This window comes from Microtus ochrogaster, unplaced genomic scaffold (genome assembly GCF_000317375.1).
Source record: "Microtus ochrogaster isolate Prairie Vole_2 unplaced genomic scaffold, MicOch1.0 UNK11, whole genome shotgun sequence".
NCBI lineage: Eukaryota > Metazoa > Chordata > Mammalia > Rodentia > Cricetidae > Microtus > Microtus ochrogaster.
In genome coordinates this window covers 5,007,694-5,019,210 of record NW_004949109.1, presented here as the reverse complement: position 1 = coordinate 5,019,210, position 11,517 = coordinate 5,007,694, and the positions used below count along the sequence as shown (strand labels likewise).

The following is an 11,517-nucleotide window of genomic DNA, read 5'->3' as shown; positions in this document are numbered from 1 at the left end:
TTAATATCAGCACCAGGTTAAGAAGACGTGGCCATAATTAGTCAATAAGGTTAAGTATTGAGAATTTTTTTCTAATATAACCAAAATAAAAAAGGAGAGAAATGGGTAGAGAGAATAGAGAACAATTTAGGAAGCCAAAAAAATTACACCATCACTGAAGTATGAACTAAGACCGGTAATGACGATACAAGAAATTTTGCTTTAAAATGGAAGAGACATAAATAAAAGGCATAGAAGAATGAGATTTGTAATGGGAGAAGTTGGGGTGAGCGAGCGGAGAAACACCCTAGCAATCTGCTCACCTATTCATCTGACTGACTACAAACTCTAGCAGTTTAACATCTGCTAATGAGTCAGAGTGGCGAACAGCTCCAGAGGTACCAGTGAACTGAAGTCATGTTAAACATGAAGGGAAAATAGTCATGAAGCTATTGCCTTCTCCTATTCCTCCCACCAGACTTTTTAAAGAATGAACTTCTACTATGACACCTGCATACGTCCATATGCTATGCTCTGATCATACTCACCATGCCCCATTCTCATATCCCCCCTTATCTCACCACACCCTCCTCCTCCCAGTAATCCTGTCATTTTGGTTTCATTTTGGTTTTATGTCCATTAAGTTCCTTTAGGGCTTGCCACATGGGCATGTAGGTGGAGTTACTCACTAGAGCATGGGCAGCTCATCAGTGTTTATTCTACTGAGAGAGATTACCCCCTCAACAGCCAACAGCTGTTGCTAACTTACTTTAAAATCCTTTGGACACAAATTCATTCTGCTTTGTTAAAATTTCAATAATGAAGGAACCTTCCATGCCTTAGTGAAGTGGAGGACATGAAAGTAGCTGCTAACCCAGACAGAACCAAGTATTTTGGTTCCCAATGTAGAACTGTATCTCTCACTCTTCACACTTTTTCTTTTTATCTCCTATGTCATAGAACAATCCCACTTCAAAGACAAACCCTTCAACACCTTGCCTTCTGCTTACTTTGTTCCTTCAATTTATCCTTCTATTTGACAGAATTTCCTTTCTTCCAGACTTTGGCTCTGCTTTTCTGCTGCTTCTATTTGCCCATTCTCTACAGACTTACATCTGAATCCTCTTATCTGAAGGAGAAAAAGAAAAGCAAATGTTGGCTTCATCCAACACTTCCTTTCTGTTTCTCTAGCCAAGACCCCCTTTTCTGGTCTCACTTGCTCTGACAGCACAGTTTTTCTTTTCTCTCAACTCAAAGGCTTCACCATACAACCTTGCTTTTTCCTTGACTCTCTTTATAGCTTGGTTATATGTTGGAAAGTTCTATCCACTTCAAGAGTTAACCCTCTCTAGTGTCACCCCATAGACCTGCCCAAAGAGGATGTTTCCTAAATTAATTTATAATCCATCAGGCTGGCAAAGCCAATCATCACAGTGACCTTGCAACAATTCTACCCTCAGACTTATACCCGAGATAAACAATAACATGTGCCCACACAGAAATTCATACATATTATTTGTAATAGCCAACAGAGGGAAATAATTATCCCAGTTATCATCAACAAATTGATGCATAGATAAAATCTGATATACTTTTAAATGGCATAAGATTTGACAAAAAGTAGAGATATATACATATACTCAAAGGACTCTGCACCCTGCTACAGAGATATTTGCACATCCATGTGTATCATTGCTCTTTTGACAATAGCACAGAGATGGAAAAGAGCCTAGATGGTCATCAACAGACAAATGAATACGAGAGAGAGAGAGAGAGAGAGAGAGAGAGAGAGAGAGAGAGAAGCATTTTATTCATCCATAAAAATGAAGTTTGCAGTAAAATGGGCAGAACTAGAAAGCTTGTTAAATGAGGCAACTCCCAAGTTCAGAAAAACAAATCCTGCATGTTCTCTCTCATAAGCAGAGCCTACTCCCTAACTGTTAAATATGCATATCCAGATGGAATACATATGGGGACAGGCCAGGAATCTAGAAAGGGGCCCATGAGATTGGGGACAAAAGAAGCCTTGGGGGAAGGGAGTGAGGAAGACACTAGAACAATGGAAGGGAGGAATACTGGGATAAAAGAATACGTGGGAAAGGGGAGCTGTGGTGATGAGAAAGAGGCCTGTGATGCAGAGAAAAACCCACAAAGTATGAATGGAAGTCTATTAGTACTCTGTAAACTAATTTTGAAATATAGGAGGGAGGAAAGGTTGCATTCTGTAAGAGAATTAATCAATGAATATATATATAATAAATGAATGACTGAATACATAAATATTTTGAAAAATGTTTTGTCATATATAGCTAGAGTTTATTGTTATAATCTTGAGGAATAAAGATGCTGTACCACCAGACACTAAACGCTAATTTACTTTTAGTGAATAAGCTATGTGTTTTGATACAAGTTTGCTAATTTATTAAGCACTCAGGTAACACACCAAAATTGATGATCATCACTTCGAAAAGGGAGCCGCAACTTAGTTGATAGTTAATGAAATTAAAATTTTAAGCAAACCTTTCAAACTAAGAGGAACTATTGGGGAAGAGGAGAACATGGTGGGGAGAAGAAAGGAGAGGATTAAATTGAGCAGAATGAAAAGGCCATGATGGAGCACACATGGCTCTGTGTGACTAATGTATGCTAATAAATTATTTTTAAAAAAAAATGAAGCATTGGTAAGATTTTTGAGCATAGGAAGCCTTTGAAAGCATTATACTGAAAAAAAAGAAGCTACTTTTAAGCACCGTGTTATGATTCTGTTTGCATGAAACATACAGAATGGAAAACCTACAATTTTTCAGTCACTGTTTACACAGTGGCCATTTCTCCAAGCCTCAAAATTATACTCCTGAGAACTTTAGCAAGCCACCCCTAAGCAACTACAAAAAATAAAAAAAAAACTTTCTTCCCTTCTGCTTCAGCACCCTTTGATATTTCATGAGTTTTCCAGAATTACCTATCTAGTATAAGTCTATTGTGATTTTGTTCTTGTTATTTGCTTTCTTCTCCCTAGAATAAGAATAACTCCTTCAAAGCAGGTAACAGAGCCAGAGACAGCCCCTGCTCCCATGGTTAGGGGTCCCACAAGAAGACCAAGTCACACAACTCTAGCATATGCGCAGAGAGCCTGGATCAGTCCCCTGTAAGCTCTCTGGTTGGTGGTTGTCTCTGTGAGCCCCTATGAGCTCAAATTAGTTTATTTGGTGGGGTTTTTTTCTTGTGGTGTCCTTGGCCCCTCTGTTTCTCATCGTCCTTCTTCCCCCCTTCCTTAGGACCCTTTTCTCCTACTGGGTTGTCTCATCTAGCCTTAATAAGAGAAGAGGTACCTAGTCTGACTTCAACTTGATGTGCTATGAGTGGCTTATATCCTTGGGAGGCCTAGGGGAGGGACTGGGAGGAGAGGAGGGAGGGAGGGGAAACTGCAATAAGGCTAGGGAAATTTAATTAATTAATTAATTAAAATAACAACAAAAAATTATCAATTTTCTTATACAAAGAGGCCCCAAAGAATACCCTTGTCCATTCTTTGAATGAAGTCATAACAAACAGATGGCTGTCTACAACCCAGAAAAAGAAGTTCTCAACAAATACTGAACTTGCTGGTACCATGGATTTCCTAGCCTGTAGTACTGTGAGAAATGAATTTGCTATTCTTAAACTACTTGCTTTGTTAGTTATTTTGTTCTTGCAGCCCACGGAGACTGAGTTTCTTAGGAGTAATCTACAGGAAGTTGATTGGTAAGTGTGGCTAAGTGAATTGATTAAATATTTAAGCTTCATGTGTTCTCCCTAACATGCCACCAGGCATGATATTTTACAGTTACTATTCCCGAAAGGTTTTTGTCCCTTGAAATTGTACCCACCACAAGAAAATGAGTAACATGTTCTACTGTCCAGATTTACAACAGTCAGGGAATCAATCCAACCAGTGTTCTGGGTGGTGGCATGCCTTAAGTACTCATCCAAACAACAGATTGTTCAAAGCTGTGACACAAATCAGTTCCTTTTCCAGCAGGCCCTTGCCATCTGGGCGAGTTCTGTTCACAGTGGACAAAGCCTTTTCACATTCTCAGAGGAAGCTACAAAGGTAGCCCTGACTTTCCTTCCTGTCATTTGCACAAATCTCCCACCATAATATCCCATCAGAATCTCTCTCTGTGTCTCTTTCTCTGTCTTTCTCTCTGTCTCTTTCTCTCTCTCAGACAATAAATCCTGACAGTTTTTTTGATAACATTTTATGGTCATACTGTTCCAGTCCTGTTTCCAAGCCCGCACTGGAGGTCTTTGTTACTTCACACCTTCATCTGCACCGCTGAAATCATCTTCAGATATGACATACAACACCCCGTTCATTATTAGCACTTTCACTAACCAGAACTGCAGCTCTGCCTTATATGCTCCTTAGCATTGTTCTCTGTATCTAGACACTACACTGTAAAACTGCTTGTGATGGTTTGTATGGGAAATGTCCTCAACAGAGTAGGTGGTTTGAAGAAGGAATGTCCCCAGTTGACTAGGGCATGTGAGCACGTGTTTCCCAGTTGATGGCACTGCTAGAGCAGTGTTGGGAACCATGCAGGAGGAAGGGCATCACTAGAGGTGGGCTTTGAGTTTATTTATCTTTACCTACCACCATGTGCTCTTTCTGCTTTGTATTTTTGATCAAGCTTCTTGCTCTGCTTGTTGCTATGATTCCTTCCATGATGGACTCTTATCCTTCTATAACTATTAACCAACACTATTCTAGTTCCACAATGACCACTTTGGCAGTTCTAACAGGATTTAAATGGTATATTATATGCGGGGACAAAAACCACTTGACCAAATTTAATTGATCAATTAAACAAATTATATAATTAAAACCATTTCATAAGTGTGAAATGTTTTGTCATGCCCCGACCTTGTTGTCACCTTTTCTGCCCTTTCTCTGCTTTAAATATTTCCCTCATATCTAATCAGCCCCCATCTTTCTTCCTTTGAGTTCAGATTCATTGTCTCCCCCTCTCTTCATACACCCTTCAAATTGTGGAACGGGATGATTTTCCTGCCTCTTTGTTGAAGGTCATCATATGTATAAGCCACCCTGGTGGCTAATCAAGGTCAAACAAGCCACTGAAAAATGTCGTCCCCAGTGCCTGCTTGCTAGGAACAGAAATCAGACTGTTTAGTCACCTCTTCTTTTGTTGCTGTTTGTTTGTTTTTTGTTTTGTTTTGTCTTTTGTTTCTGTTTTGCAAGACAGGATTTTGCTATAGCTTTGGAGCCTGTCTTGGAACAAGCTCTTGTTGACCAGGCTGGTCTCAAACTCACAGACATCTTCCTGCCTCTGCCTCCCGAGTGCTGGGATTAAAGGCGTGCGCCACCACCCAACTTAGTCACCTCTTAAAGAACACCTACTTGTTCATCCCAACTCCCACCTGCCCAGAACTTCATTCTGGAAAGATTTTCTCATACTTATTCTTCCCAGTGACCTCTTTCCTCTGAACAGGGCCACACTCCTTCAGTTCACCCTGTTTAAAGAGCACTTTAATCTCTCCTGGGTGGGAATTTAGTCATAACAACATACTTATACATACTCAACCTGGCTGAAGCTGTCTTCACTGCAATAATAGCTTATATTGTCTTGTGAGCCTATATTACCAAACAGGGGCTGACATGTGAGCACCGCTAGTCAGTTTCTGGGTCTTTCACCACTCCGGAAGTAACTGGAAACATTTCCCCCTCTGAGATGTAGAACTGACCTCTACAGATTTTCCTGTAAAAAAGAAGGCCCATTGACACAGAAAGCTGTTGTCTCTATGACAGAAGTAAGGGCAGAGGAGAGAATAAGGGTGAGGAAAGGGGCTCTTCCAAACTCCAAAGATAAATGTGCAGAATTGGGCACTTTTTGCAAGGTCAGTGATAAAAATTTTCAGGTAAAAACTCAAAAAAGTTTTCATGTCTCAAGTGCTCCAACTTTTACACACACACACACACACACACACACACACACACACACACACACACTCCATCTTGAGTCAGGTTGCATGAAAATTCTGAGCATTTTTACAGGGGTCATAGTGGCCCTGACTTTTGTTTGCCCTTGAGGTTAGCTGAGGTCTAACTGCAGTCATCAATCTGACACCAGAGAAGGTGTCCTGATGATTGGAGTAGGAAGAACGGAGCAGATGCACTATTTTTCACGCAGTGGTAAGTCTTACTCCTGGACCCAATGAGAAAAGAAAATGTCCCTTCACTTCTGTTTTGGGCAACAACCCCATAACAATGAGCAGCTCCTTTGGAAAGCAGTGGTCATAGTCCTCTAGCTGGAGAGTATAAGGGACACAAAGGAAGAATTTCAACCATGCTTTCCACTTGAAAAGGCAGTGATTTCCTGCTATTCATTCCCTTCATCCTGACCATGTTTCTGAGACAGACACCAGAAACTAATTACAGATACTAGTCATAGAAAAGTGCATGGTTTCATGCATGAAATAAATTATTATTTATAGAATGAAATTTAAGAAATAAAGGAAGGAGGGAGAGACTGAGAGAGAAATCACTTGTCCAAAATTGGTGGTTTCTCTAAGTGTTAAATTTCTTACGTGAGCAGAGCATGGTGGCACACGTCTTTATTCCCAAACTCTGGAGCAGAGGCAAGGAGGTCTCTTCAGGTAAAGGCCAGTTTAGCTTACACAGAAAGTTCCAGGCTAGCAAGGGCTACATAGCTGGGCCCTGTCTAAAAACAAAAGCAGTTCCCTAACCTGAATCGTAAGATCAACTCTATTTTCACCTTTATTCTGTATTAATACAACTAACACAAATGGAGACACTGAATAAATAAAGATACATGGGTTACTGGTCTTTATTTCAGCATTGCCATTATTAAAGTCCTTTATTGTCACAAGGAAAAGTGAGGGCTAGTTTTTGTGCATGAGTATTTGACCTTAATACAAGTATTTTAAAGTAAAACAAGCATCTGGGGTTCTTTAGAGCTGTGCAGCAGTTGCACTGATTTCTCTATTAATTGGAAATTATATTCCAGTTGGTGTTCCCTTTCCAGTCTTGTTTAAAGTCTTTTTCTCAAGACAGCAGGAGCAAATACCACCCCACCCCCATCATAGCCAAACATTCCTATGGGAAAAAAATACAAATAACCAGAAGTTAAAAGTCTTGGTTTCTGGTATAAGATCTGAAATTTGGGGGTCGATTTATTTCAAATAAAGAATCTGTTCTAAAAATAGTAAAATATACAGAAAAACAATTCGGTTGGTCATATACTCCTATTTAATTTTCATGTGCAAAATTTTTTTTTTAATTTGCAAACAAGTACTATTTGTACTGGAGAAGCGCCTTGTATCCTGTATTGTCTCCACAGACCCCCAGGAGCCAGCCTCTCACATGCAGATATCCAGCAGGCTTAAGGTCTGAAATGGTTCAGTGTGATACCATCTCATTGCCACTCTGGAGTAGAGCAAAAGACACCAAATAGAGGCTTTGTTCAGTTTGACAAACAAATCCTGGGCTTCATGCGACCCCTCAGTCCTTTCACCCTACTTATGAACACAAGGGAGACATCTCACCGACAATTTTGGCAATGAAAATACGCACCACGGTTTTTAAAACAGCAGGTGCAGACATCGGAAAGATACAACTGAAGGGAAGGGAAATGAGAAAACTCCCTGTGATTACTGGGAAATGAAACCATTACTCAACAGAAAATTCGAACTTCAGACGTAACACAAACCTCTTCTTGCCCTCTCACGTAGCTGGGAATGTACATTCAAAGGAAGCACCAAAATAATTTTCCAGAAATAACTGCAGGGAGAGAACGCTTAAGCAAAAAACGCTCTACAAATTAAAAGGGCACAAACAAATCCGGTTTTCCCCACAGAACTCTGGGGTAGAAGAGCTAGGGATAAATTAATCCTCTAGATCCTGAGACTCCATGGAAAGCTCCCTCTAACCCATCCATCCTCTGAGGTCTCCTTTAGGTATCTGTCTCTGAGATCACAATCCTAAGTAATCGTGAGATGTTGAAACCCTTCAAATGAGAGCCTAGAATTCTGCTTATTTTGTATGCCCCCGGGATGTCTGGGAGAATAAATCCAGGCATTATTGGAATATACTTTCCTCGATCGAAAGGGGGAGGGGGTGGATTGAGAAAATTTGCATCTTATGGTTAAAATTGCCCTTTTAGCTTCCTCGGGACATGCCTCAGGAGTTGGAAGCACTTCGGAGCGGTGTTGCTCTTTTCCTGTCTCCGCATGCCCCACACCCACACAGAGATTTCTAGGTCTCTTGCGCTTGGTGCAAGGTCTCCTCCTCCCTCTTGCACAAACTCTACCAGCTCTACCAGTTCTCTACCAGCTCCTGAACTCTGTAGGCAAGGTGAGGCAGAGGAACTTGGATGCTGCAAACCTGGGGCTCTCTAGAGGAGGTCCCTGCCAGGAACCAAAGGGAGGGTGGGGCGCGCGCCGTGTGCCATCCCTGGCATCTCAGCGTCCCCAGTTCGCCCTCCCTGGCCAGCAGTGAGCTCCTCCTGTAGTAGACACGTGGCCTTGCCAGAACTTACAGAAAGGCCAACAAAGTATACAAATAAAAGTCTGCCTTCCAAACAGTCTGATTGTCAGTTCCTTTGGTGAGTGCTGACACCAAAAAGAGAAACCATCCACAAACCTTCCCGGCTCATCCCCACTGGCAAGGCTTCATACTTAAAAGTCCACTCCAACAGAAACCTTTACCACTTGATTTTGAGTTCAAGAAAACAGAGAAAGTGGGCGCTGTGCAGGGGTTTGGGGAGTGGGCATATGTGCTACACAGCAAAGCACGGATTTCCTGGGCACCATAGGCCAAAGTAGTCCCAACTGCTTTTTCAGAGCAGTAGTGAGTGCCTAGGAGCCAGACTCAAAGGGGAGGGTTGACACCCAAAGGGGAGTAGAGGCTTCTGAAGCAAGAGGGAGGGGCAAACAAGCAAAGTCTTGAACCTCAAAGTTCCAGAGTAGGGCAGAGGGGTGGCAGTTCTCATGGAAGATGTCCATGCAGTTTATGTTTTTTTTTTTTTTCTGTTTGGATTTTTTACCTTGAACCACCGAGGTTTAATTTCAAAGAGGGAAAAGGTTATTGCAACTATCAAAACTGATCCTAGGGCCAAAAGCCAATAACTTTTCTCATGGACTCTAGGAGGCGGCTAGGGTTTCTGCAAAGAGCACTGTCCCCTTGAAAAGGATTAGAGAGAGCAAGATCTGAAAGCATGGGCCAAGAAGCTGCATATCATAAGAAAAGCAAGTTATCTTAGGTGTTGCTTCCAGGGCTGAGATACTGAGTGAATGGGGAGGGTCCTGTAAACCCTCAGCCCACCCCATCTTCCTCCTTTTCCATCAACACAATCACCACCATCATTGTCGTCGTCATCATCATCATCAGCGGCAGAACTTGCACTTGATGATCTTCTTAAATGCGTTTTGAAAGTCCTTGTTGAAATAAGCATAAATAACGGGGTTGAGCAGGGAGTTGGAGTAGCCCAGCCAGTTGATTATGGCACCCAACAACGCAGGCATGTGGCAGCTGCTCTCACAGAAAGGCAGGACCAGAGCCACAATGAAAAAGGGCAGCCAGCAGAGAATGAAAGTGCCCATGATGATGCCCAGCGTCTTCACTGTCTTCCTCTCACGGGCCAGGGCCATCTTGCGCTTTGCCTCAGCATTCCGCTCATTTTTTCTCTCCAAACAAACAGGGGCATAAGACGTAGCCCCGGACTCGCTGGGCAGCGGCAGGTGCTCTTTGGAGTTACCCACTCGGTGCACCTCGATCACCTCCAGGGTGGCATCGTCGTCACCCTGCCTCACCGCACCATTAGCGCATGAAGCCCCCACAGCCTTGTTCTCAGAGCTGCACCTCCAGTCCCCACTACCTGGCTGTCCGTTCAGGCTCTTCTTGGGGGGCGGGGCTGACGATGTACTAAGACTCGCGCCCGCTCCCTTCTTTTCTACCTTCTTGACAGTCTTGCGGATCCGGAAGCGCGCGGCTCGAAAGATGCGCCCATAAAGAACCAACATGAGCAGCAGCGGGATATAGAAAGCTCCGAAAGTGGAGTAGATAGTGTAGCCGTGGTCCTTGCTGATGGTGCATGCGTCGGGGTCCGAGCGGTCTTCCGGGGTGCGCCAGCCGAGCATGGGCGGGATGGAGATGAGAAAGCCAATGAGCCAAGTGAGCGAGATCAGCGCAGCGGCGCGCCGGGGCGTCCTCTTGTTCACGTAGTCTATGGGGTCAGTGATTGCCCAGTACCTGTCTAGCGCGATGGCGCACAGGTGCAGGATGGACGAGGTGCAGCACAGCACATCCAGGGCGATAAACAGGTCACAGGTGACCTGGCCCAGAGTCCACTTGTTGAGCACCTGATACAGAGCAGCCATGGGCAGCACCAGCACTGACACCATGAGGTCGGTGACCGCCAAGGAGCCGATGAGATAGTTGGCCACATTCTGGAGGGAACGCTCCAGGGCGATGGCAGCCACCACGCAGGCATTGCCGAGCACCGCGCAGAAAATGAGCGTGCCCAGAAGCAAAGAGGTGATCACTTGGTAGCTGAAGGTCACGTCGGAGATGTCAGTAACGTTGCCGCCTGTCCCGAAGGGCTCCTGGGACGATGTGGTGTTGTTGCCCTCCCCAAGACCGAACATATCCATGCCTGCCTGCACGCCCGGTGGGGTTGGAGAAGGGAGGGGGAAAGAGCTGCAAGGGGATCTCCCTCGCCCCTCCCCCTAGGGTCTTCCTCCTTTTCTGGGGAATTTCAGAGGGAGGGGATCAAGGGACTGTAGCGGGAAATTCTTACAGCTCTGGCGAAGGCGTCTGAGAGGAGCAGCTTCCAGGCGCACTCTCTCCTTTGGCTCCCGCCGGTCCCGAGCGCTCAGAGGCTCCAGCTAGCAAACTGTAGTTGGGGTAAGAGCAGCTTCCAAATCTCTGGGTGGTGGAGATGTGGCTGGAACATCTGTTTCACGCTGTCCATTTCACTTTGTCGCTGCCCAACTAGCTGCGGGAGCTGGACTCCGCGGACTAGCAGTCAGTCTCCAATCTCAGATGGCTCGCATTCCAGAAACCCCATCCTCCGGGGGCACTCTGTGGCCCTCATCTCCTAGTTCCTTCTCTCCCTCTCTCTCTAGACTTTGCCAGTGTTGGTTTTGTTTTTTCCAGCCTCCTTCTCCCGGCTTCCTCCCACTGGCCTTTCCTTCAGTTCCCTTTTCCTTCTTACCTCTCTTTCTTTATTCCTCTATGTGTCGCTCAGACAGCTAGTCTCCCTTCCTCCCACGCTAGCCCCCGCCACCACCCAACACTTCCCCAGCCCTGAGTGCCTCCTTCTTCTGGGTCCCCGCCCTCCTGTCCCTCTAGACAAGCGCCTTTACATTAGAGTCGACACACTCAGAATTCACTTCATATACCCACTCCGATCCGCTAGTCAGACCAATATTTTAACAGATCAAACTCCGCCTCCTACCATGCAAACTAGAGGGAGATGAAAAAAAAATCTTCCCCCACTACCCATTCCCTTTACTGTT

The 11,517-nt window shown here is 44.3% G+C and overlaps 1 protein-coding gene across 1 annotated transcript; it reads right to left on the bottom strand.

Annotated features, from left to right (window-relative positions):
- Positions 1-6,809: 6,809 nt before the first annotated feature.
- Positions 6,810-11,282, bottom strand: Htr1a (5-hydroxytryptamine receptor 1A). Its single transcript, XM_005366593.2, has one exon. It carries the CDS (start codon positions 10,648-10,650, stop codon positions 9,385-9,387), a length of 1,266 nt encoding a protein of 421 aa, XP_005366650.1. The 5' UTR covers positions 10,651-11,282; the 3' UTR covers positions 6,810-9,384.
- Positions 11,283-11,517: the final 235 nt, after the last annotated feature.

Excerpts from the sequence above, each read along its gene's own strand:
- Htr1a (XM_005366593.2), bottom strand. The coding sequence starts at position 10,650 with ATGGATATGTTCGGTCTTGGGGAGGGCAACAACACCACATCGTCCCAG.